We start from the raw sequence: 27,069 nt of genomic DNA on the forward strand, positions 1-27,069 counted from the left end.
GAATGCTAAAACATTAGCAGTGAAGCTGGCTGTAGCATACAACTGTCAGCCTCTGACATTAGTTAAGTTTGTCTTACATTATTGTGCTGTTACATGAAATAAGCAACCAGTAATACAAAAGAAAACTTCAGAGCTTTTGTGCTGATGCAACAATTGGGACGAGGTTTTTATAGAAAGTATAAAAATTAAGCAAAAATTGGGTGTCCATTAGCAGCTAGCTTGGAGGGACCTCAAGATATGGGTAGGAGATGTAAGTGTAAGACTGTAACAGTAGAGCTCTAAAGAGCCAGGTTAAGATCTGCAGCCTGAAATGAAAAGGGCTCTATAAACGTATTTATGGGACAGGAAATGGCCTTCAGGTCATTACTTTGAGACCCCTGCTATAGAGGGAGCAGAAGCTAAATTGGAGACACATACCATAAGCAAAGTTGATAGTAAAGAGAAATGGTTTAAGGGTGATTTGTGAAATTCATTACCTATGCAATCAATCTTTATGTTGCCAATATGCTCACTGCTATTCATAAAGAGGGCCATGTTAATAAAAAGGGATGTGATTAGTAGAAGAGACTTCTAGACAGGACAGGAGGAAGTTCAACTAAAGGAGGGGGGACGGGGGGGAGATTAGATAGGTGTGTGATACCATTTTGTATATAATTTAACCTACTGTAGCTTTGTGACATCACTCAGACTAGAGTGTGTATAATTTTTTCCTAAGTCTTCCCATAAAGCTATGATACAGTTACTGGGAAATTGTGACTACACCTTGGTAAATCCCCATTTAAATTAAATGAGATCACACACACGATCGATCTCTGTCTCTCTCGTTTTCAAGTTAATATTGGATCCAGATGACCCATTTAAAATACAGCAGTGATTTACCTTTTTTGATATTACATTGATCATAAAAATAAACAGGAGAAACTAGATATGTTAAAGGGACACTATAGGCACCTGAACAACTTTAGCTTAATGAAGCAGTTTTGGTGTATAGAACATGCCCCTGCAGCCTCACTGCTCACTCCTCTGCCATTTAGGAGTTAAATCCCTTTGTTTATGAACCCTAGTCACACCTCCCTGCATGTGACTTGCACAGCCTTCCATAAACGCTTTCTTTATTGCAAGTTCTGTTTAATTAAGATTTTCTATTAAACACTATATGTCCCAACAGCATTCTAAGAGATTATAAAGGATGTAAATTGACCCCCCAAAACTTGGATGGAACTTTAATTTGACTATAATACAACCAGAACCAGATTTGATCAAAAAGCTCATTTAACCCATAATGGCATGTCTGAAGGTCATTACAATCTGTTCTGTGTGCTTGCCTAGTATATAGATTATAACATATATAAATGACAAAAGTTTAATGTTACAATTTAAAATGAACACAGGGACTACAATAACAAATTGATTTTTTAATTTTTTTATTTATGGTCATCTGTCTTGCTAAATGAAAACATACAAATAAAACCATTAAAATTAAAAAGGATGCGTTAAAGAAATAAAGCTCTTTCTACAAAAAGACTTGAATGTACAAATTTATTCATCAAATTATGCTTAGTGTAGTAAATTTTTGGTATATATTTTTTGACAAACAAAATAGGAATTCTATATATTCATATAAATATGATGTACTGCGCTATTTACAGTTCTTAATAAAGACACTAGGGTGCTAGTAAGGAACTAATGCATGTAGTATAAAAGCATGCACATGTTTATATTCTGCAACATCCTACATGGGCTGCAATTTAATATCTTTGGAAAAGCTTTTCAAATGATTTACTGTATATTTGTAAAATAGATACATTGAATATTTTGAAGGAAAATTTAAAAGTTTTCGTTTATCCAAAAATATTAAATCGAGACTATACATTGGAAGTTATTTTTTTTAAACTGAATTTTATTTGCAGAGTGCACACAGTCTGAAGAAGATAACATGGTACACAATACATACACAGCCCGTGTTCAGTTAAAATGCCCTCATTTTTAGTTACCTTTAGAAGATAACTTCTACTGAAAATAATTGTATTTCCATTTTACTGAATAACTGGAGAGATTTTTTTTTACTAAATGTGGCCTAAAAAGGCCAAATGAAAAGACAAAACCCTTCCTGTTTAATTCGCGTTATAGATGGGTCAGTATCTATGAACAAAGTTAACCTCTCTATGCCAAATAATGATAGAGAGAATATTAATAAGAAAGCTTGCTTTGGCTCTAGTTGGTGGGTAGCAAACTTAAAATGTATTCAAAGTTTGTAAAAGCACATAAATGTGGAATTAGCATTTCAAACTTAGTCTCTAAACAAACAAAAAGACAAAACAAAAGTAAATATTTATTACATTAAAATAAAATTTTCTATTACACTTGATTATACATATTGAATCCTGAGACAGTCTAAAAAAATAAATTGAACTGGGCTGGCATAGCAATTTTTTTTTTCTTTTCTTAAGAAGTCTTTGTTTTGTCCATATTAAGTAAAAAGGATGCTAGTTTTGAGAGAGCTATATACCCCTTACGCAGATCCCATTTACCCACCCTAAGCATGATTCAAAATGAACAAGAAGAAACTACAAAAACTAGCACACTACTACTCTTTCTTAATCTCAAGCTTCTTTGCTTTGGGAACAAGGAAAACATTTCCGTCTTTTGTTTGTTGAAGAGAGTATTCTTGAGAGGAATATGGCTTTCCTTCCTCATCCCGTAACTTACTGAAGACCTCCATATAGAGGGTACCAATCTGTTTTTTCAGAAGAAAAAGGCTGTTATTGTACTCCCCTTTCTCAGTAAGTAATTTTTCTTTTTCATATTTCAGCGTGTCCAGGTCGTTTTCCAACTCTACTATATTTTCCATTTTTCTCTTTCGGCAATTTTGGGCAGCCACCTTATTTTTGCCACGCCTCCGGATATCTCTAATGAGGGCAAGCTGAGCTTCATTGAATTGATGTTTGGACATCATTACATTAAATTCGTCCACAGGAAGATTAACAATTTTATCCACAGAGAATGGTATTTTGAGAGCTTTGGCTCTCTGCTCATCTCTAGTGAAACGAGCTTCCAGACGACTTAATGTCTTGTCCTTAGTAAATGGAGCTTTTGAGTGGCCAGGGGCAGTAACCAGGTCATTAGCGGATGGGCCGAGATCATCCATTTCGAAAGAAACCATGTCTTGTGGTATGAAAGGTGAGAGTGAAAAGAATGCATCCTCTGAAATTGTACTTTTGTTTTTTTCTGGAAGGATCTGGTGTACACTTCCAGGCGCACTGTCCATGTCATCCATTTCGGAATCACTGTAGCCAAAATGACCATCACCATAGTGTGAGGAATTCATAGACTGTCCTGGTGATGTCCCACATGGACTTGTGTTGATTGAAATCCCAGAATCAGAATCGTTAAATTCTGGTGTACTGTTCCCATTGAAAGCTTTACATAATGACAAGTCTTTAATGTCAGTTGTGTCATTTAAAAGTTCTTTTAGACACTGGTTCGAAGCAACTTCTGAAGGCACAACATTGGTCAATTTTGTGTCGATAAAGGTCAAGAGATTGTCACAGAAGGAATCCATGCTGAAGGATGCATTTGTGTTTACGTCAGGGATTCCAGTAGCAAAAGAGGCCCCTAAGTTGTTGGGGAGATTTGAAATAATGTTGTTAATTGGTTTTTCAATAGCCGGCATTGGATTGAGAAAGCTGTAATTATTTGCAGTGTCTGTCATGGCCGGGCATTCTGTATTTGAATACATACTCAAATCGATCATATTATTCATTTCATTGTTCAAACCCTGAAAAAAAAAAAAAAGGTTAAATGTACATTAGAAGCACATATGAACTTCTCAAGCGTTTGACATATAATATTGCACAAGTGGTAATGTAGTTTGGTACACACCATTAATTGCCAAAAAAAAAAAATGATAATTGTATTTGCCTGTGTTTTGTCACTTCAAATTCCATGATTATTAGCAACCAAACATCCACTCTTAACCTAATCTTAAACATCTGGTTCCAGTGGGTTTTTTTTAATCGATTAAATTACTAGAATAAATTTATAAACTGCATTTATGTAGATTATAAATATTTACTAGAATACGATAGAAAAAGTACCTTTAACTCTGTAATAGACATTATTTCCTGCCAAGCCTGTTCCATTTCATGGACATTCTCTCCACCAGCAACAGTGTTTTTCAAACTGTCTGTTTCCACGTTTGGTCCCGAATAAAGAAAGTTCTGGTTGCCTTCAATTGGTGCCTCTGGTACCCATGGTTGGTATGGCTGAAGAACAGAACATACATACATTCTGAGTTGGTTTGATTACATTTTTCATCCATCCTCCTGGACTTAGTATGTCAGATTGTGGAGACTAATTTTTAGAATGCAAAAATAAAAAAAATTGATCATGATTGGTCTCCACTGTCCAGGGACAGAATTTTCAATAGCAAGCCTTTTCTTTTAAAAACAAGCTCCACTACAAAAAAAATAAATATCTAAATTTCTACAAAACTGGTGAATGGTTAGGTTCAATAGCATTTCTTCAAAATGGGTATTTTTTATTTGATTAAATAGGAGAACATTCTAATTACAATAGAAACAAACCCTTTTTGAATACAAACTAAAGTAATATTGGAAAGCAATTAACAAGAGTAGAAATATAGGTGTTTTTGCCAAAATTTACCTCACTATCAGCCGCAAAGGGGAATGCATCAGTTAGAAGATAAATTAAGTCCTCAGAAGACAGGGTGGATTCTGTTCCCAGACTATCCTTATTCTAGAGTTAAAAGGAAAAAAAATGTTATTTTGACATTTTTGAAAAATGTGTTTAGTAATATAGTCCTTTCACTGAAAAAGACAACAGCTAATTACCTGCAAGGAATTGGTAAGTGTTGCAGATTCTACTGCTGCTATCTCCACAGGTGGTGCATGTTGCATAGGAATGAATTCGCCTGTCTCTTCATCCAATTGCAGGTGCATGTAAAATGCCTTCTCTTGTTCCTTTTGGAGTTGTTCTAGTTTCTCCTTTTCAAGCTTTTTCTGCTTTTCAAGCTCATAATCCTTCTGTCTTTGTTGATAGTCAAAAACTTCACGGCCAACTCCCAAATCAATGTCTTGTTTCCAAAGGATATCAATGAGATCCATATCCTAAAGGAAAACACGAGAATATAGTATAAAAGTTACAAAATAATCGTATAGTAACAGAAAAAATTAAAAGAAATACTTTTACACTTAACTAGTTTTTTATGTTTTATCTATCAATTGGAATACAGCGAATACAAGGTTTTTTTGAAATGTTACTTCTTGTCCAACATATTAAGTAATACGCGAATACTAAATGCGTGACAAGTAAACAAACAATACAAACAGTGTTTGTATTTACCAGTGGTTTGTGGGTTTCTGGTTATTATATGTATCAAGTTTAATTATACAATCAGTGGCAAAAAGATTTTTATTAAACCATCAGTAGCTAAGAGAAGGTTCTACTGTACATTAGAACTTTACAATCCATCAAAACTGGACTGGGAATTCTAAATTGAGGTCTTAAAGTGGCCCAGCCATAAGAAATCTATTTTGTGCCCAAGGCAGATTTACATTTCAAGTGTTTATAGGCACATGATTTACATTTGCGCCTACTTCCTACCCCCCAAAATCAAGTTCTCAGCTGCTTGTTCCATGTTTGGAGAATTCACATGAGATGTTATGCAGTAAACTTAATCACTCAACTCAAGAAATAAAAAAATAGAAGGAACAATCCACTGGGAAAAAAAAATAAACTAAAAATCAAATCAAAAATCTATATCACAGTTTATTAGATATGCCCCAAATGAAAACATGCCTGCATTTAAAAGAAATTATATATACACACACACACACACACACCAATAATGAACATATGAAGTACATATGTAGTCAGGGGAGGTAACCCAAGTTGGCAGCCGGCAGGTAATTTTAGACATCACTTTAAAAACTGCTCAAACCGTGTGTAGCAAGTTTTAAGCAGATCTTGCAGTCTGTCTTTTTTTTTTTTTTATTCTAAAAATAAGAAAAGTTGGGTACACCCACAATTTAAAACTGAGATTCCAACTGCTAATTACAGCTACATGTACAACTGCTTGATTAGGTGAAATTTATATAAAGCAAACCTATGCTAAACACATAACTAGATTACAGTCGGCCAAACAAAGTAAGTTTTGCACAGTTTGAGTCCACCATGCCTTTAAAACCTAGGACTTGAAATATAAGGGTTTTTTTCCCCTCACAAGGTGCAGTCACATGTATTATGCCACATGAAAATGAGAAAATAAGGAGGAACGACTACAGGAAGTCTGTTCTCTGCATCAATGTAGTTATTGAAAAACAAGTAGTAAAGCATTTTTTCTGGCTGTGTGAAAGGTTACAATTAACAGGACTTTATTCGGATCAAAGTTTATTGAGAAGAAAGCCGCTTCTTATCACCAAACATTACATTAAATGATTAACCTTTTTCCACAGTTCCTAGTATCCTTCAACTAGGCTCTTCAGGGCAGAGCGAAGATTAGAATTTTATAGATCTCAGACCTGCCAGAATCGCAGCACTGACAAAATATAAAAAAAAATTAAAAAAGGAGCCACTAGCAATGATGTGGAAAAAGGACTGTAGATTTAAGAGATAGTTGAAGTGGGACAGAAAGCTTGTGTCACGAGCAACACAAGAGAATATGGATTTATACATGTCCTAATAGCGAACACCCTAAGATCAGTAGCCAATCTGTTACATATTACAGCCATTTAGAATATGAAAATGAGCACAACATTATCTATTCATAGTTATTTTCCTCAAAGTTATTTATTATAATGATGGTTAAGTAGTTTTAACTATGTTAGGAGTATCAAATAATTAAAGGGACACTCCAGACGCCAAACGCAATTCAGCTTGCTTTATATGTGAAACGTGTGCTTTTTTTTCCTCCCTTTTTACAAAAAAAATTAGCAGATTTCAATAAAAATTTGCACTTTTGTAAATTAATCTTGTTACGCCCCCATGAGTCAGTTTACAAAGTATTATATACCAAAAAATGATTAAGACTAACAGACTAAACTTCAATAATTTGGGTGTCTGATGGAAATGTTTAAAAGTACATTTAGTTATACTCCTGCCTCTTTCTTGTCTTATTGAATTCTAGAAGATCACATGATACAATTTCAGTGACAAAAGTTTTGTCAAAGGTCTATATCAGAGCCCAGTCCAGAGAAGAACAAACCGTGTTACAACCAATCAGAATCTACATCTGTTCTGAAAGCTGGATTCTAGTAGTTTAAACATCTTAGAGTCCTCATTAGAACAGAGTTGAGTCATCACTAACTTCCTTTGCCAATCCTTCAGAACTGATGTGGAAACCACTGTAACACAGCATTATTTAAAATATATACTTCATTATAAAAAAAAAAAAAAATTTTTTTTTTGAAATCTTGAAAGTTGGAAAAGGTTTTTGATAATGCCACACAGGAACGGAAACATGCAGACCTGCAGTTGGTGGCAACATACATCTATGTGCAAACAGATTGGTATTTTTGTAACAGACTTTTTTTATTCCTGGATCTCTTGTGAGGAATGAATTGTGTGGTCTCTAAGCAATACAGGACTGCAGATTCCTGTTCTTGGCTTGCATTAAACTCCCTTATTTCCCCCCACACTCCCCAATATAACCCACCATATTCTTTAGGATACAAGTACAAAGTTCCACAGTACACAATTCATAGTCTTGGCTCCACCCTCAGAATCAAGTCTGTGCACATTCCGGCACGCCATTCCTTTCTATATCTGATGACTGACAGACCGCATTAAGAAAAAAGCAAAATAAACATAGGAGGGGTTTAAAATACCAAGAACTAATAATCAATTCTCAAATTAAGAGAAGAATTATTAAAATTATTATTAAAGAGAGGGATACAATTGAAGTTTGAACTTGGTGTTTCTGCCAATGAGAATATAAAAAGTCAGTAAATGGTAAATTTCTCAGAATTCTGATGTTGTGCAGTTGGTAGAAGAGATAACACTGTAATTTAAAATGTGTGCATATGTTAAAGTTAACTCTGTTACCCACAAAGACAGATGAACACCAACATGTTAAATTAACACCAAAAATGCTGTAACACCGTCCAATGAGATCATCTCACAACCATTTGTTCCAAAAATCTTTATATATATATATATATATATATATATATATATATATATATATATATATAATAAACAATACACAAGATCCAGCGCACTCTCCTATCTACTAAACAGCAACTTCAATGTTGACAGATTTTATTAGTTTTTAAAAACACCTAATCTAGGCAAAAAAAAATAATGGGGATTTAGTTACATTATATGATCATACATTGCATAAGCCTGCCACAACGTCAACGATATATATATATATATATATATATATATATATATATATATATATATATATATATATCTTCCAAAAAGCATGGATGCTCTACAGGCACTTCTCAGTAGCAAAAAAAGTTCCCATGAGTAAATTCAGTCCACACTAAGTGGACTAGTGCTTCATTTCCATAGTGAGAAAAATAGACACAATTTTCATGCAGTTGTTTAGCAAAAACGTCATAAAATACTGACATTCAAGGCATGGGGAAAAAAAAACAAAAAAAACTAATTAACTCTAAATTGTGTGGATACAAACACTTTAGTAGTGAGAAAAAGCCATAGCACTGCAGCACAGAATACAGAATATATATGCACTTGCTCAAAAATGCCATGTTAAGTTTTCCTATTACAAGTGGTTATGTGAGGATATACCCGTCTACCCACTCAACTGTCTTGGTTGTCCTTACTATTCCCCATATAGAAAGAGAGCTTTATGGGGTACTTGGTCTATTGCCAGTTGAAGAACGAACGAATGCACACACACACTTTGACAACCACCCCCATGTATAATAAATAATTTGCACTTCAGGAATTTCAAGCTTTTAAAAGGCTTACTAGTTATCTTGTCAGCAAATAACAGTGTCACGTTATATGTAATATAAGAAGCCAATCTATTTAATCAGAGAGAAGGGCATTCCGAATAATCCTGACATATACACACACACGTTTTAATATTGTACAGATGTTAATGGGATCTATATATCATGTGGATAAAGATGTTATTATATTAGCATTAAGGGATTCCTTTGTATGACCATATCTCCAATAGAAGTATTAATATTGTTGGATTTTGAGGGGACAAATAGGTTTGCTGATTTATCTGTGGGTTTTAATGATGCTCATCAAATGTTTGCCATTGGTAATCAGTCCTGGAGAGCATGCCATGGTTGCAGTGGCGGGTAAACTTTGTTTGCCTTTAATATGATTAGGATCAATTTTCAGTTTTTTTAGAAATAACATTTTGATTATGTTCTCAATTTAATATATGTCTGTTAAATGTGTAAGAATACAGTTAGAAGGGTCCTGATCAAGGCGAAATAGCAATAATAAGGAACTGCCACCGTTAAACATGATTCCAGTAAATATTTCAACAGTAACAGACAAAGAAAGGGCAGAACTTTGGGCAACATCAGGAGAAGGGAACTGGCAAATGGTGTGGTTTCACATCTCATGACACCCAGCCAACCCTGTCTAAGCATAATTATAGTTTTAATCCACAGCAACTGTAAGTCCTGGCTTTCATAAGCCATGGGTAGTAGAAAAGGCAGAACAAGCATCAGAACCACATTATACAGCAATCTTTCTGTGTACGTTCATTATTATTCCACATTAGTATTTTAGGAAGAGACGTAACCAGCAGCTCATATTACACTAATACACAAAGTAGCTCTGCCCATGCTAGGCCAGTATAAAAACAAATGTACTTAACACGCCATGCTATACGTTACAGCAGTTCAAATTACATCCATTATCTGATCATGCAAAGGCATTAACTGCCGCAGTGTGAATTGTTGGTAATCGAGAAACAAACCAGAGGGGACTGAGGAATGTTTCCAAGTCACCTATTTTGTACTAAATGTTAAAATTTACTCTGAATCGCTGTCAATGCACACTCTAGTGAATAATATTGTACTGTATTGTTTTAAAGGGAAACTGTAGTCACTTTAATCCTCCACTCAGCATTAAAGAATTTTCAAGCAGTTTAACACTAAAAAAAAAGGCCGTCCAAATTCTGGCCCATTCTGGAGGAATGGCTAAGGCAGACATTACACATTTCCTTGTTGTCATTCCCTTCATACTGTCAGCTGGAGCTCTGATAGGCTAAAATCAGCCAGCTGAAACGCTCAACCAACAATCCTTCCTATTGCTGCTCAGGCCAATACTTCCTCATTAACCAAAGCAGCACAGAGGGCATGGGCCGCATGGGGCTCTAGTTTAGCATTAAAACAAATGCATTAATGATGTTTAATGCTGAATGAAATGATGGCACCAGGGGATTCCAAACACTCTAACCAGTTTAAGTAGATGAAGCAGATACAGTGCCAACAGTGTCCCTTTAAGCTCCAAGAAGTTGCATCTGGACAGATTGGACTCGACTGTCAAGATATATAGTGGGAAATCTTCATATAATATATAAAACCACTAAAGATTTAAATAAGCCTGTAAAACTATTTTGCTTATGTACAATTTCTAGCCAGTGTCCTTTTGTATGACACCAACATTCTGATGACGTGGTTCAGGGAGGATGTGTAATTACTCATTAATAAACCTTTAGCTAATTAAAGAGAAAGACAAAGCCTCTGAAACAGATCTAGCAGCCTCTGTGATAGCCTCTGATGCCTGGTAACTACCATATCAAGTGTCAGGCTAGGAGAATAAACAATGCACTCAATGTTTAAAGGGACACTATAGTCACCTGAACAACTTTAGCTTAATGAAGCAGTTTTGAACATGCCCCTGCAGCCTCACTGCTCAATCCTCTGCCATTTAGGAGTTAAATCCCTTTATTTATGAACCCTAGTCACACCTCCCTGCATGTGACTTGCACAGCCTTCCATAAACACTTCCTGTAAAGAGAGCCCTATTTAGGCTTTCTTTATTGCAAGTTCTGTTTAATTAAGATTTTCTTATCCCCTGCTATGTTAATAGCTTGCTAGGCCCTGCAAGAGCCTCCTGTATGTGATTAAAGTTCAATTTAGAGATTGAGATACAATTATTTAAGGTAAATTATATCTGTTTGAAAGTGAAACCATTTTTTTTTCATGCAGGCTCTGTCAATCATAGCCAAGGGAGGTGTGGCTAGGGCTGCATAAACAGAAACAAAGTGATTTAACTCCTAAATGACAGTGAATTGAGCAGTGAAATTGCAGGGGAATGATCTATACACTAAAACTGCTTTATTTAGCTAAAGTAATTTAGGTGACTATAGTGTTCCTTTAAGAAATGTGAACAGCTAGTTTAGCCTGTAATTTTATAAAGACACAGAGCCTTATATTATGCTTAACTCTGTCTTTATTCCCTCAGAAACGGAGAGAGACACAAACAAAAAAACATACACTCTATAGGTGTTATATACTATGGGTTGCTCTGATTGGCTGTGACATTGCCCATGTTTAATACTAATGTTATATATGGACATTTGAAGTTTCAACTTTTATTTTATTTTTTTATTTTGAGTTAAGTGTCTTAACAAAATAAGGACTTTACGTCATATTAGTAAAATGTTGAAATTATCCTGGTTTCCAAGTTTGTGCAGCAAATTAAAAAAAAAAACAGCAAGCTGTTTATAAGTGTTTGAAGGTACAAGAATTTAAGGTAATAATGGTCAAGCCTACTGTAAACATTCAGGACAGACTAGAAAATAATCCCGGGAAGCAGCAAGCCTCTGATCTCTACCCTCCCCAATCATCTTTCATGACACGGTGTCGCCTGAGTAATGTGTATTCTTAGAGCACAGTTGAAGCTTATTGTTTTTTTTGTATAAGTAGGTAATGCCTTAAAGGGAAACCATAGTCACCAAAAACTTTAGCTTAATGCGACAGTTTGGTGTATAGATCATGCCCTGCATTCTCACTGCTCAATTCTCTGCCATTTAGGAGTTAAGCAATATACATGCAACTTGGGTCAGACCGTGCTTGAAAACCAACACTTAGTCTCCATATTCTTCCTTGCTTCATACGCTACACGCTGACTCAGTTTTCAAACACTGTCTATGTACGTTAAAGTATCCTGTCATATACTAAAGGTAGAGGGATAAGCTTTTCTCCTTTTTATACTTCATTTAAAAAAAAATATATATATATTTTTTTTAATCTCAAAACTTGATTAAAGGATTATTATATTAAAATAGTATTGAGGGGACAGTTGTCCTTTAAATTTAATTTTAAAATACAAGCATTGGAACACACACACAAAATAAAGCCTTTCACTTTAGGGGCTTATCTATAGACTTACTTACAAATATCACTACATAGTCATATTGTTAATGCTGTGAGTGTTTGTAGACATTTTAACATTACTGTTACCAAAAGCTTGGTAAACTGTGACTATGAATATTAATGCAGATCTGTCACAGTATTTCATAAAGATATAAACTGATCAATATGGAGTTGGAATTTAACTTAAATTCAAACCTAATCTAAAGATCCCATTAGACAACGTAAGGACTACTTTGTCTTATTGACAAGCCTGAGGTTGACGAAAGGCAACGTTTCGCCATCGACTTTTGTTAAATTCCAGCAGCCGTCACTTGGGATTCAGACATCAATGTATTGAAGATCATCCATAGACCTCCATGTTGTACTCTAGCGCACTGATGCTGCTCCTGGCAACTGAAGCACCAGGGGCCGAAGAGGACCAAAAAAAAAAAAAAAAAAACATCGCGGAAGCAGTGAAAAACGGCTTGAGGCAAGTAAAACTTACCTTCCCCTGCTGCCTACAGACTACGGGGTCATTGTGAAGAAAGCAGAATGATTACACAGTAGAACATACTTTTTACTTCCACCCTAGTTTCAATGCCAACACTAGTCTCGCTCACATGAATTTGCATTGACCAGGTGTTAAAACTGTGCTTACATTTATGTTTCAGGATTTACCTTGTAAATGATATAACAATTAAGTAATGCTGTTTAATTACATTGGTCTTTAAATCAATTATACTTTCTGATAAGTAGAACGGCCTTTTCATAGCTGCACTATATTTTAAGGTGTTCATGACCAACGCTTATAATATTATTTTCAGTCCAGTAACTTTGTGAGGACTACTATTTAAATAGTTTTAGTTTTTTTTAAATGAAGACTGGGTACTCATTGTTAATAGAGATAGTGCTGACATTTTACATTTTTAATGCAATAAGAAAAAATATGTCTTCTGGGAATGATACTACAGCATGCAAAATCAAATGCAATGTAGCAAAATGTTCCAATACTAACATAAAGGCACCCCGAGTAGGGAAGGGGTTAATGCCGCCAAAGCGGTTCTTTTTCCCGAACGTGAACTCAGCTACCGAACACTCCTAAGCGCCGAACAGGAATCATACGAATTATCCCCCCCAAGTACGAGACGAGGCTCTGTATTGAGGGTCAAGCAGGATCTGTTTAATGGGGGCTACATGTCAGCATGTTATGCAGGTCTTCCAGCAAGGGAAACTCTCATAGGGACCTTGTGGAAGACTGAGACAATTTTTACATTAGCCAATCACATGCATTTACAGTATAGAAACACTCCCACAAGAACAGTACAACTCCTCCTCTCTATCCTGGAGATAATTGGGTTAAGTGCTTGAAGCAACTACCTCCAGACCTAACGAATATCCTCCATTTTACAATACGGGTAAAAACACATAAAAATACATATTTCCAAATATATCGAACGGAACCCCCACATTCAACGTATCCCCAGATAGCTTAGATCGGAGCGCTCAATAAAACTGAACAGTGCTCAGATCCCATACATATAGTTCAATCGCCATGGAGTTAAAGTCTTGTACATTGTGCATGCGACTAAACGAATGAGCTCCATGGGTCTACTATCTGGTACAGTTCCTTTCATGCATTGTCAATTTACTGAAAGGCACGGCGTTCGTATGAATTTGGAACAGAGTATCGGATGGTCGTGATTTCAGTGGTGTTCGTGGGAAGCAGTGTCCGAAATCAGTTCCATGGGTTTGTCGATGAACACCGCTGGGCGTTCGACTGTCCAAGATGGCCGCCGCCACATTTCGTTCACACGAACGACGACCACCCAGCCGACCATTCGGGAGTTGGAAGTGTCTGCGGTTAACCACACTGTTAATGAGGGCAGAAAGGTTAATGAGCAGCACACTTCCCAGCTGGGTGGCAATACCCGAACAAACAAACAAATCAGGTTTTAAATAATAATCCATAGGCAGAGAGGTCGGCCACAAGTGGGAATGGCTGAACTTGATGGACACGAGTCTTTGTGGGGCATTATCACTAAATTTGCATCAATTCATGTAAAATTGCACACAATGTACCTCGTAAAACAAGTGCTTTATATTTAAGAACAGTACAGTATTGTGCTTTAGCCATACTAGTGGTAAAAAGTGTATGGCAGGGGCTGATGAGGAACATCTAGCCTTTCGGAACCAGACAGTTAAGCTCAAATTGTTTATCTGTTTTTTCATCTCAGCTTGTTTTGGCCTGAATCTGGCAGTTGTCAACTCACAACACAACACACTAGGGCTAGGTAATGGTGTATAGAAATTGAGTTTATAATTATTGTGGCACTCTAAGCCATAACCACTACAAGCACTCTCCCTAGTGTCATCTTACTTTTAAGAGAGTCACACCAAAAATTCCCTGAATTTTGGTCCCTTGTTACAGATATCACGAACACAGAAGTTCAGATTCTGCCTTCGTAATATACATTTTGTCCAGATGTGACAGCTGACACTCGGCCAATGGATTCTGTCCAAAAACAGACAAAACGGATGTCGCTGACATGGAAGTGGAGCAGGGACTACTGCTTCAACTTGCAGCACTTCGTTGCAAAAACACTGTGCATACAAACTCCAGGGGTCATGACCACTTCAAATAACACAAAAATAAATAAATAAAAAATATTGCTTGGGTTAACCCTCTAAATACCAAGCGAATCACCGCTAAATATCTTTCAGTAGACCACACCATACATACAAGACTTAACGAAGCTTCATTCCTGTTAACCTGTTCAATAAACAAGAAGAGAAGCAGATGCTATACCAACAATCCAGCAACAATAAGATTAAACTAAATTATTGATTGGAGATTAATTTGGCACCAATGTATTCTCCAATACAAGTGAATATTGAGTATAATGCAAACTGTCCTACCCCTCCTCCAAAAAAAACACCCAAACAGAAAATAGCATATTCTAACAAGTTCCTCTTTTTAACGGATAGTACGATGTCCTGATTTTTTATTCACCCTGTATAAAACTATACAATACTTTTACTTACAAAACAGGGTTCTGGAAGATTTAAGAATATTTTCAGAAGGACATTAGTTAATCAATTGGCCAGATTTTATCCAAATTTGCCCCTTTTCCTTCTCTAATTGCAGACGAAATGGAATCGACATAATTTTAGTAAATACAAGAATTGTCAAGGTTTGGGTAATACTACAAACCATACCACTGCCTCAACAGATTTCACTTCTGTGATACTGCTGGGCACTTAGGCTAAGGCTAATGGGAGTGCTAATTTGCTGCTTGCCTAAACATGTTCAAGCAGTATTGTTACATTAACTACAGTCTGTAGAATATCAATGTTGTAGGCAATTAGGAGAAGAAAAACCACATTAAAAAGAAAAGCTGTCCTTGGAAGAGTAAGTGGAAGGGGGAGGGCACATGGCTGGTTGCGCAAGTTTCCCAACAACTCCCTGCTGTGTTGAGACTATAGCAGCTCACACGCACAGGAATAGGGATCCTTCAAGGGGGTAGTCAACATCCAACACCGCTTTCCAATGACCACAGAATCAATGCAAACTTGAACTTCGCCTTCCCTATGCTAATACACAGGTAGATAGACCACTGTTTTCTTTGCTTCTCAAAAGGCTCCAACAACTAAATCTAGCCATTTCTTATCTCTAGACAGCATTAGATAACACATTTGCACATATTAAAATACTTGGAGCTAAATGCACACAATAATAGTTTGGTTTCTTACTCCCATCACAATGTCTAAAGCACTAGGGAAATGTTAAGTCACCAGGGATTTTAAGCATGCTATCTACCAGTTATATAAATCCACGATCTGCTAAAATTGCTAATGATCCACACTAAGCGACTTGCACAGTACTGTTTGAAATATACTTTTACTATACTATATAAAAATAGGGTTAATGGTAGACTGAGATGTCAGATGTTCCTGTGATAGGAATTAAAACAACTGAGGTTGTGAATTTGCTGCTAACATACACAGCCATCTAAAAGAACTACAAGCCATCATGTAGTGTGGGTCTGTAAGAAAATATAGCACTAAAAAAAGGTGAAAAGAAGCAAAGAATAACAATACACAACACAGCAAATCACTCCTTAGTAACGTACAGGTTTAAACATAAGCCAGCAAAATAAATGCCATTATTACAGTTTCTTTTTTATTAAATTATTAAAGCGCCTCTGTCATGCAATTTGGTTTTATTTATTTTATATATATATATATATTTATTTTACAGCCTGAAATATGTATTTAAATAAAGTTTATTGAACCCCCCCCCCTCCATATTAACTCCCATTACATCCAGTCTTCTCCATTTTGCAACTGGACGAGTTGGTAAAATATCCTTATTCTTCTGCCTTTATCATAATTCTGTAACCCCCATCAATCATCACGTATGTCTAATCTATTCTTTTTACTTAATATTTCTAATTTTTAAACTTTACTTTTTTCTCCCTCATTCTCACCCCATCACATTCTTAGTTAAACTCCACCGTTGTGTCACATTTGTCAGGCACGGGAAAAATAGTAGTAGTCCTACTTTGTCTTATGTTTTAACGAGAAATAGTTCCGAAATTAAGAAAAGAAGAAGAGCAGATTGGGAAAGAGAAGAGATAACAATAGGAGAAAGGTAAGTTTTAGCTGACAGAGCCACTTTAAAGTTAAACAAACCTCTGATAACATCAAAATGTTACAAACTGACCAAGTCAACCATACAGAAGAATCATCTAGAAAACTTTATTTTAACCACATTTCAAAATATTTGTATCCATTAATCATAGTGCATCAACAAACCAGCTACTTATCACCAGAAATGTTTATACTGTTGCCATAAGAAGTTTTGGGAGTGGCGACATAGATGTAAGAGCAATAATTCAAAGATATATTTGGCATTTTGTTCAGAAACACATAAAAGCTGCTTCCAATTATATGTGTCTACTATGGCTGCCCCATCACTTTTGGTGAGATGCCTATCATGTGTGCCATGGCTGGAGGTAGAAACAAATATGATTACCTAAAGCTCTCCCTAGCAGGTTCCACCTTCTTGCCCTTCAGCTCCTGGGGCTTTATTCGCCAGCAGCCCTTGACACTGCTCTACTCATGAATGAGCAAATATACTCCTTTGAGGTCCTTGATAAACCAAAGAGAAGATACCTCCTTCTCACAGGCATCACAAAAGAGGACAGTGGGAACTGACAAAGGCTGATGATGGAATCAATATTATAATTTTGATTGCATGTTTAATACTAAGAAATTCCAATCCAGTCAGCACGAGCATTTGACAAAGATTTTAGATTTTTGAAAGGCTGAACTTGTCTTTTCTCAACCTTGATTGCTATGTAACCCCCTTCCCCACCTCCTTTTTTTCCTTCACTTTTCTTGGAATTAAAGACATCTTATTAACAGATGCATATTTATTGGTTTCAAAGTGCAGATTACTCCAACATTTCTATTTTCTTTAAAATCTACTAGCAAACAAGCAAATGAATTCTGTTAAGAATAAAACATCTCACGGCTCAATTTACCAACAAATGTGAGAGATGGAAAAGAGAGACTGAGAAAGATAAAGTGTAACAGAAGAATGGAACAAAGTTCTATACCAGGGGAAGGCAACATTTTAGTAGTACTGTGCCAAAGCAAGATCTTGAAGTTGCTTGGCGTACCGGTCCTTTATTTATTTATTTTTTTAAACTGAGGTGTGTATGTTGCCATATTGTGCTTGTGTAATTTATGGGTTCTGTGGTTGCTTTGTAATGTTGTATTTGGGTTCTTTTGACTAGTTTGCACTTTGCAGTATTGTGTATGATACCTATGAATGTGTGCTGTGTATGGGGGCTGCTTGTGGAATGGTGTATGTGGATGAAATGTCACATTGAGTATTTGTAGATGTGTGTATGTGTGAGGCTGCTTATGGTATTTCATGTGAGAGACTGCTTATGGGGTTGTGTGTGTGTGTGTGTGTGTGTGTATGTGGGTTGTCAGTGGTGTTGCGTTTGTGGTAACTGTGGTTTTGTGTGGGCTGTTTGGAGTATTATTTGTATGAGGGCGAGTGTTATTCTGCCGTTCTGTATATATCTAGCAGTGTGGGTGGTTTCCCCAAGGTCCACTGAGGACCAGGCTGGCCAAGCACAGGCCAAGGACAGGAGCTGCGATAACTGCTACTTTCTGCTCTACTCCAGTGCAGATTCCCATTCACAAGTGCTGAGATGAAGTGATCAGAGATAACTAAGTTCTGCAATGTGTGAATTGAGGATTGTCCTTCACGACCTGTAATCCTCGCTCGGCTTGCACTAGAAAATATCTGAAATCCTACTGGAACTCCTGATAGGCCAGAGTCTGTTTGTCTCTGGCTGCCTTGAGTGTCGTGCAAAAGCACCCCGAGTGCCGTGCATGGCACACATGGTCATACGTTGCTGACTCCTGTTCTATACCAATAAACTCAATAGGAACATTCCATTATTTTAAAAGACGATTTCCAAAAGACGAGAACCAAGCCTTATTTTTTGTAAATCTCCCTACTGTCTATTACGTGTCGAAGTGAAAAGTTGTTCAAGATTCTTAAAAAACACAAAGTGGCAACATATTGACAGGTATGGGGATAGACAGATTTGGCCCCAGTAGCCAAATGACACATGCCCATTATTTGCTCTATTCTGTCAACCAATGATATTTGATGATATTCTTGCTACCAATACACATTTCACCTGCCGCTAAAGGCACATTGTAATTGTGCAATCTTTCTTTACAAAAGCAACAAACTTTATAAAAGATAGTAGAGGAAATAAAAGGTGAGTTGTTCTTTTCTGCACTTTGATCTAAATTATCTAATAGTGATGCAATGATACATGCATTCACTTTCATGACATGATTAACCTATGATGGTATCTACTGCCTGGATCACCAGTTTATGCAACCTTTATTTTTACCTCTTGAGTAAATTTATCCAAGTTCCTTTTAGGCTAAACATGTAGATTTTGTTTACCCATTATACAGTAACACAAAATATGGCGACACTATAATAATTACTTTAAGAAATACCAGAAATATGTATTGGCTTTGGCTGAATAGTTCACACCCTTTCTTTTGGCATGTTGGTAAAAGTACTCCTTGTCAAGGTAATATACAATGAGAGTGGTGAAAAGAAGCAAACATACTGGACAGGGCAGAGTGAGCATTGTACGGCATCACCTTTCCTCTAACTGGTCCTGTACACTAGTCAGGTGCTCTCAATGAATACAAAACAGCAACAGCACTATGGAAGATCAGACTCATAACTACATAGTTTCATAGGCTGAAAAGAATAGTCCATTAAGTTTGTATAGCTCCGCTTCTTTTGCTTATCCACAAAACATTAAAAACACCAATTTGAAGAGATTTCCGTTCTTGTCATTTATACAGTTCTATTACTGAACATAGTAGCCGAGAACTCATATCTTGTTTAATTTATGCACAAAAAAAGAGTTCGAAGACTAGGCAAGCAAAATGTATTGGGAATTAAAGTAACACTCCAAGCACCACAAACACGACAGAGAGCTGTAGTGGTTATGGTGCTAGGAGTGCCTCTTCCCCCTGCCCCCAACATATGGAGTCAAACTATTTTAGAACAAGGGTCTGTGGCATGTTCTTGTTCACCTCCACTGCTTTCTATGGAAAGTGTTCGAAGCGCTCCTCACTGAGTGTAGTCTGTCTGTGCAGTGCTTAGCCAATTGACTGAGCACAATAAGTGAACACTCACAGCCAATGGGCTAGCACTGCAATGCAAGGCTTCGCTAAGGACAGAAAACAGAAGCTTCTGGCTCTCAATAAGGAAGTAATGAAAGCAGCACACGGTGCCTGGAGGACCCCAGATAAGAAGTCAAACCTTACTAAACAGCATCTCTGGCACCATAACCACTATGAGCTGTAGTGGTTATTGTGCCTAAAGTGTTCCTTATAAGGAAATTAAGAGTTTGAAGCAGTATATTCATAAATAAAGATTTAAATCCATTTTTAAAAAGGCTTTTAAAAAAAAAAAAAAAAAAAAAAAAAAAAAAAAAAAACTTTTATGGGGTATTAGACCTAAATAAAGTCATAATTTAAAATAGCTAGGGACTAATCCCAGGAAACTTGGTTTATCTTTCAAAGACTCCAAGTAACACAACGGCAGAGTTAAACACTAAATGTTGGTGTCCTAGACTGATTGATAGGATTACAGGTTTAGGGTCTCAAAGTCACAGATCTAATTCCAAGTAAGGTCAAGTGACTAACGTATGTCATCCATCCAAGGTTGATCAAATAAGTACTATTAAGTTGGGCTACTACACTAGTGATAAGCTAAATATACCATTCCTGGCTAAACAATTTTAGATCATAAAATAATGAGTATTCACACTAATCTAGCACCCAGAGGGTTAACCAAGCCATTAAAAATACTTAAAAATATTCACAAAACATTTGCTTGTTAAACTGCAAACAGTGGAAAACACATACCCACCCGTTCTGCACCTAATGTAATATCCTTTTGCAGTGTTATTTTTTCATGATTATGCAAAGGCCAGCCACTCCATACAGGTGAAGACAGAAAAGCTGCTAAATATAGGATACGCCTACAACTATAGCCACTCTATATATTCACTCAGCAATATTGTTGCTTCCTTTTTGATAAGATTTCAGATTCAGAACTAAAATAGTTATTACCAAGCCTAAACTGGTCATGGGGCAAATCAGGCATATATGTCTGGAAGGGAGATCAAGGGATCTCCTCAGCCCAAGGCAAGTCTCAGGGAATGAGGAATAGACAAGCCTCGCCTCACCACACACACACACATACACACACACACACACACTCCATCCCAAGACACATAACCCAACACAAAGCCTACAAACTCACACAACCCCTCAAATGTAACCCCCCAAAACAGAATCCCCACACATGCAATCCCACCTTCCCAACCCTTTCCCTCTTTTGTCCTCTGGTATTCTACAGAGACAAGTTACCAGCAAGTCTTTAGATTTGCTTGCACTGTACTAAACAAAGGGCATTTTTCCCATACCAGAGCTCTATGCCATGGACTGCCCTGGAGGGACATCAAACTTGCGTGCCCACTTTTGTTATGGGTGTGGTCATTGTTCATGGCGCAACACGCCCCCTCTTTGGATCCATCCCCTCATATTTTGCTGCTCTGCCTTTAAGTACCCAGGCTAAACTTATGCCCCAGTCCGTTCCTGATTAATACCCATAAAATGTATGAGCCAATTAATTACATTGAATTAATTTGAAAAAGTATGTTATCGATAGAAGGGGAGAAACAGGCAAGTAATAATTAAAATGTTAAATTGGTTTCCCTGATATTACTTTTACATTGTTTGGCTTTAATTATATGCTAAAAGTGTATATTCCATGGCCAGTATATTTTTGAAAAATGAGTGCATGTTTCTTACAAAATACTGGGCACCGAGATCAGTGAGTCCCCCAAGGAGCCCCTCGAGTGACTATGCACTATTCAGTTGCCTAGGATAGAGACAGCAAGTACTTAACAGCACAAAAGCAAGAGAGACCAATGAAACCAAATCATAAGACAGACATTAGTTTGAGACATTCGGAGACATTCATTTCAACTGTTAAATTGAGAAAGAGCAAATGACAGCTTTCCTAGGATTACGCCACCCTTAAAGCTGGCAAAGTCTTATGGTAGGTGTAGTCCTATGAAAGTTTGGTTCTCCCCATTTGACCATCTCTGGTTTAGATAAGAGTAACCATTAGTAAATAATTTTCCAGACTAATGCAAGTCCTATAAACATCAATGGTCGCAGTGCCAAAAAAATAGCTTCTCATATGTATCATAATATCAAACTGGTTCAACATAGAGAAACAGGAAAAAAATGAATCATCAGTGGGAGTAAGTCAGCTGTAACCCACAAATTCTACATCTGGCCACCACAACTTCTGCAGAAACATTTGTAAAACTACCAAACCAAGATGATCAGCTTTTTGTTGCTATACCTGTCCTGTCCCGATATATTATGAGATATGAAAGGGTTAAATGTGATCTTTGATGCATGTTAGATTGAGCAAGGTTAATTATTTGTTGTTAATCGTAGTGTATCAGAAATACAATTATAAAATAAAAATGATATAATATTTGGGTTTTTAAGACTTGACATGGTTTTATAACTTTAGAAGCAACCAGTATGCACCTTTTAAACAGAAGCCAATAGAGAAGAGGGTAATACGGATAGTGTTGTGGTCAATACAGTTCCCATCATCCTTGCCCAGGGTACTGAAATACATATAGAGCTGCAGATTGCCCAACCTGGATCTAGTGTTTAAACTATAGGGAATGAAAGCATCACTTCCTCTAATAAAGATGGCTTTGGTAAGGGTGACGTCTGTAATTAATGTATCCCCATGCAGGGTGATATGATGAGTGCCTGGGCAGCCTGGAGTCCTTCTCTGTGGCGATCAATGCGTTAATACGATCTCGCTTCCCCCCTTACAGTTATCACCAGATCCAGGAATCACATGTTCGCTCAGCTGCCGTGACAGGAGTAGGGGGTGGGACACTCCCAGGGCATGATAGAGATGGGGCACACTCCAGGAGTGAGGGGGAGCACTCCCAGGGCATGTTAGAGAGAGGGGGGCACACTCCAGGAGTGAGGGGGAGCACTCCCAGGGCATGTTAGAGATGGGGCACACTCCAGGAGTGGCACTCCCGGGAATGGAGAGGGCAATGGGGGATTCTCGCCCAGGAGTGGGAGAGCACACTCCGTGAGTGGTCTGGGGTTGTCCCTTACTAGATGGAGGGGGGCAGATGGAGCTCTCCAGGATAAGGAGATGGTGGCACACGCCATGTGTGAGGGGGTTTCAGAGCTGTCTGTTCCCATGAAGGGGGATCCGTACATATAAGGGGGCGGGTAGTCATGCGGAAGGAGATGGGGTGACAGATCCGGTGGGTTTCAATGCGGGCTGTGTTGATAAAATACCCGGAGAGGAAGGGGGTAACCGCTCCCATAGGTGGGTGTGACAGCTCAGACAGGCGACAGCTCCCATAGGAAACCGTGACAGCTCTCTGGGATGGGATGTGGGGAGGGGGGGTGATTATGGGGTGTCCTATAAGGTGAAAGCTTTCAACTCTCCCCTCCTCTCCCCCCCCCCCCCCATGTCAGTCACCGGACAGTCCACTCCCCCCCCCCCCCCATGTGAGTCACCGGACAGTCCACTCCCCCCCCCCCCATGTCAGTCACCGGACAGTCCACTCCCCCCCCCCCATGTCAGTCACCGGACAGTCCACTCCCCCCCCCCCCCATGTCAGTCACCGGACAGTCCACCCCTCCCCCATGTCAGTCACCGGACAGTCCACTCCCCCCCCCCCCCCCCATGTCAGTCACCGGACAGTCCACTCCCCCCCCCCCCCCCCATGTCAGTCACCGGACAGTCCACTCCCCCCCCCCCCCATGTCAGTCACCGGACAGTCCACTCCCCCCCCCCCCCCCCCCCATGTCAGTCACCGGACAGTCCACCCCTCCCCCATGTCAGTCACCGGACAGTCCACTCCCCCCCCCCCCCCCCCCCCATGTCAGTCACCGGACAGTCCACTCCCCCCCCCCCCCATGTCAGTCACCGGACAGTCCACTCCCCCCCCCCCCCATGTCAGTCACCGGACAGTCCACTCCCCCCCCCCCCCATGTCAGTCACCGGACAGTCCACCCCTCCCCCATGTCAGTCACCGGACAGTCCCCTCCCCCCCATGTCAGTCACCGGACAGTCCACCCCTCCCCCATGTCAGTCACCGGACAGTCCCCGTACCTGCTGTGTGTGCTGGGCGAGCGGTGTGGCGATGTCCGTCATGGTGTTGGCCCGTAACCCTGGCCGGGTGTGTAATCCAATATACGCGGAATGCAGTGTGTCGGTCTCCGTGTGTCCGGCCGCTCCGCTCGCTGTCTCCGTCCCGAGTGCCGATCTGACAGGAAAGTACGGCAAGAACGGCCAAAGTCAAACGGTTACAGCCCGCTGGCCAATAGGAAACCGGCATTAAGCGGGCCACGCCCACACTGGAATGACGAAACCTAGGAAGAAGACATCTTCACCCCTCACCCTCCAACCACGCCCCCTTTGTTTTAACACGTTATGTCCCGGATGGAAATTTGGATTGATTCCTGTCACTGTTACAGTTTCCAAGACATTGTGTTTATTAAAATATAAAGAAGTTTTACTCTGTTTATTGTGTTTATGTATATGTACTGTATATGCATAGTATTGTTGTGTTTATTATTGGTATGTTTTTTCTTTACTGTAATATTTTTTAGTTCCACTTCCTCAAATATTTAACAGAACAGATTGTATATTTAATTGGGGAAGTATTAAGAATAAAAATAATAATAATGCAGTATTCAATATATGTTTTTTGGCTCTTTTATTTTGGGTTCATGAAAGTGGATACATGTTTTATGAATATACTTAATATTTCTAACTTCAAATTTTTTGGTTGGACTGTTTGCTCATGCCACACATTTACATATACACATATCTATCCATATTAGTTATGTTATTTGGGTACAAATATAAACAAACGCTCCGAGCACAATAACCACCATAACAGTGTGCTGTAGTGGTTATGGTTACAGTGATACCGGAGAAACTGCCGGAAGCCAAGCACAGAGAGATGGACACAGGTTTCTTCAGGAAGGAAGAGATTCTTTATTGGATCACCGATCGGGACTCAGAGGGACTAGCGTCACCAAAATACAGCAAATTCTGAGCCCCGGACAATAGTGCAGGCTCCTTATATAGGCACATAACTCCTCCCATATTAAGCTCCACCCGCACATTCTCTTGACCAATCAATACAAATAAGAATTAACTTCCTGCTTGACCGCATGGCTTGTCCAGCACAATGGAGGAGGGGAATACTACATCCTGTATTCTTGCACATGCTCCGTACACTACTGATCGTATCTTGCCTCGTGCAACCAACTGATCGATACGTCAGCATATGCACGTACACATGCCACGTGGTAATCTCGGCCTACTAAATTTATTTTTACCGAGATTCCACCACATTCCCCCCTTTGATGCCTCTTGATATTTTACAATTACTTGAGGCATCACATAACCTTAGTTTTGCTTACACCGCAAGTTACCTTGAACCAGACCAGACTTATCTTATGATGTGAATCTTTTAACACTCATCTTCCTGCATTGGTTCTCCTTGATCTAGAGCCTTATACTTATATATCGCCATTATCTGTGCAGCAGCCTTCCTCTCTGCTATACTTCCTATCAGGCTTTGCACAGACCTAACTACTAAGGGTATAAGACACGGTAGGAGTAGACACAACAGTAAAATCAGTAGGACTCCACCTACCACTGCCTTAAGCCCTCCAAACCACTCATACCAGCTACCAAACCAACTACTTGGATTGTACCCTTTCCATACCTGAGTAGGCACATGCGCTAGTTTAACCATATGGCTAGTAAGCTCAGCTATTGCTTGCCCTTCGTCATCTATTTGAAGACAGCAATTGCTTAGGTTAAACTTCCCACATACACCTCCCTCTACTGCCAAAAGGTAATCCAAGGCTAATCTATTTTGGTAGACTGCCGTCCTCATCCTGGTGTTATGCTTCGCTAGAAGATTGAGCGCTTGTGACGTCTCGTTGGTGATAATCTCAACCACCGCCTGTAATCTTATAATGCGGTTGAGCATATAAATAGGGGTTCTATAACCAAAGGTACCATCTTCTGCCCACGTGGCTGGCCCATAATAATCTATGATACGCTGGGGAGGCTATTCATTATCTTCCCAGGCGCCTATCTCTATGGGTCCCCTTTTCTTCCTATGATTCACATCATACACTTTAACACCTAAAGTCTCACCTGTTTCAATCGGTAACAAGAAGAAGGATGGTTTGAGCATACCCAACACACATGCCCCTTCCCAGTCCTGTGGCAACTCCGAATAGGCTTTCTTACCACAGATCCAGTACAAATTTGCTGGGGCTCTCCAGGTAGATGTGATGGATAAATCAAACCACACATCCTTTAAACTGGCATATCTGGCAAACGGGTTAGATGGTTCTGAGACATTTGAAGCCGACCACCAAGTTGTATTCTTTGTATCATCATCATAAGCTTTTTGCCCTAGACAAGTTAATTCTCCTACAGAAGTATTATACATTATTCCTTTCCTTGCTATGCAAACATAACCTATGATGGAGGTCTTTAATCTCCACTCAGATTTACCTCTAACACTCAAATGATAATCGGCTTGTGTAGATATTAGTTGGTCAACTGCCTCAGAACCGGACATTACCTCCTTTGCTTCCCAAGGCCATTGGTCTCCCATGTTAGTACCTCCACACACATAGCAGTTGGTAACATTAAGACTACCGGCAATACTTTCAGCTAGGTCAATGAACAGGTTTTTAGCGTTATGGGGGATCTTATTATCTATACTCATCTCTTCATAAAAGGAATGGTATACTTGATGAGTCTGGGAGGATACCGTATCAGTCTCTATTCCTATAAACAATAATGTCCCAGGATCTAAACCCGTCCCGTATATCTGAAACCCAAATAAATTTCCATACTTATCTAGGAACTTGTCGGGGTTATTAATAAGTATATGGACTGGGTTGCATTCCATAGACTTACAATAAGGGCTAGTCGGCAACTTAGTCACTATCATGTCTTTATCTACTGTCTGTCCCCAAGTCGCCCACCCCACACAAGACCAATATGGGC

The 27,069-nt window shown here is 38.6% G+C and overlaps 1 protein-coding gene across 1 annotated transcript; it reads right to left on the reverse strand.

Moving 5' to 3' along the window:
• Positions 1–1,885: 1,885 nt before the first annotated feature.
• Positions 1,886–24,349, reverse strand: NFE2L2 (NFE2 like bZIP transcription factor 2). The gene is made up of 5 exons (XM_063429776.1): positions 24,133–24,349; positions 4,854–5,129; positions 4,666–4,758; positions 4,098–4,265; positions 1,886–3,778 (listed from the first exon to the last, which is right to left on the reverse strand). The coding sequence occupies exons 1-5, from the start codon at positions 24,172–24,174 to the stop codon at positions 2,588–2,590; spliced, it is 1,770 nt and encodes a 589-aa protein (XP_063285846.1). The 5' UTR covers positions 24,175–24,349; the 3' UTR covers positions 1,886–2,587.
• Positions 24,350–27,069: the final 2,720 nt, after the last annotated feature.

The sequence above is a fragment of the Pelobates fuscus genome, chromosome 8 (genome assembly GCF_036172605.1).
Source record: "Pelobates fuscus isolate aPelFus1 chromosome 8, aPelFus1.pri, whole genome shotgun sequence".
Classification (NCBI taxonomy): domain Eukaryota; kingdom Metazoa; phylum Chordata; class Amphibia; order Anura; family Pelobatidae; genus Pelobates; species Pelobates fuscus.

Coding starts and splice junctions, on each gene's coding strand:
- NFE2L2 (XM_063429776.1), bottom strand. CDS start 24,174: ATGACGGACATCGCCACACCGCTCGCCCAGCACACACAGCAG. Junction 4,266..4,665: donor CCTTTGCGGCTGATAGTGAG/GTAAATTTTGGC, acceptor TCTGTTCTTCAG/CCATACCAACCATGGGTACC. Junction 3,779..4,097: donor TGTCTATTACAGAGTTAAAG/GTACTTTTTCTA, acceptor TTTTTTTTTCAG/GGTTTGAACAATGAAATGAA.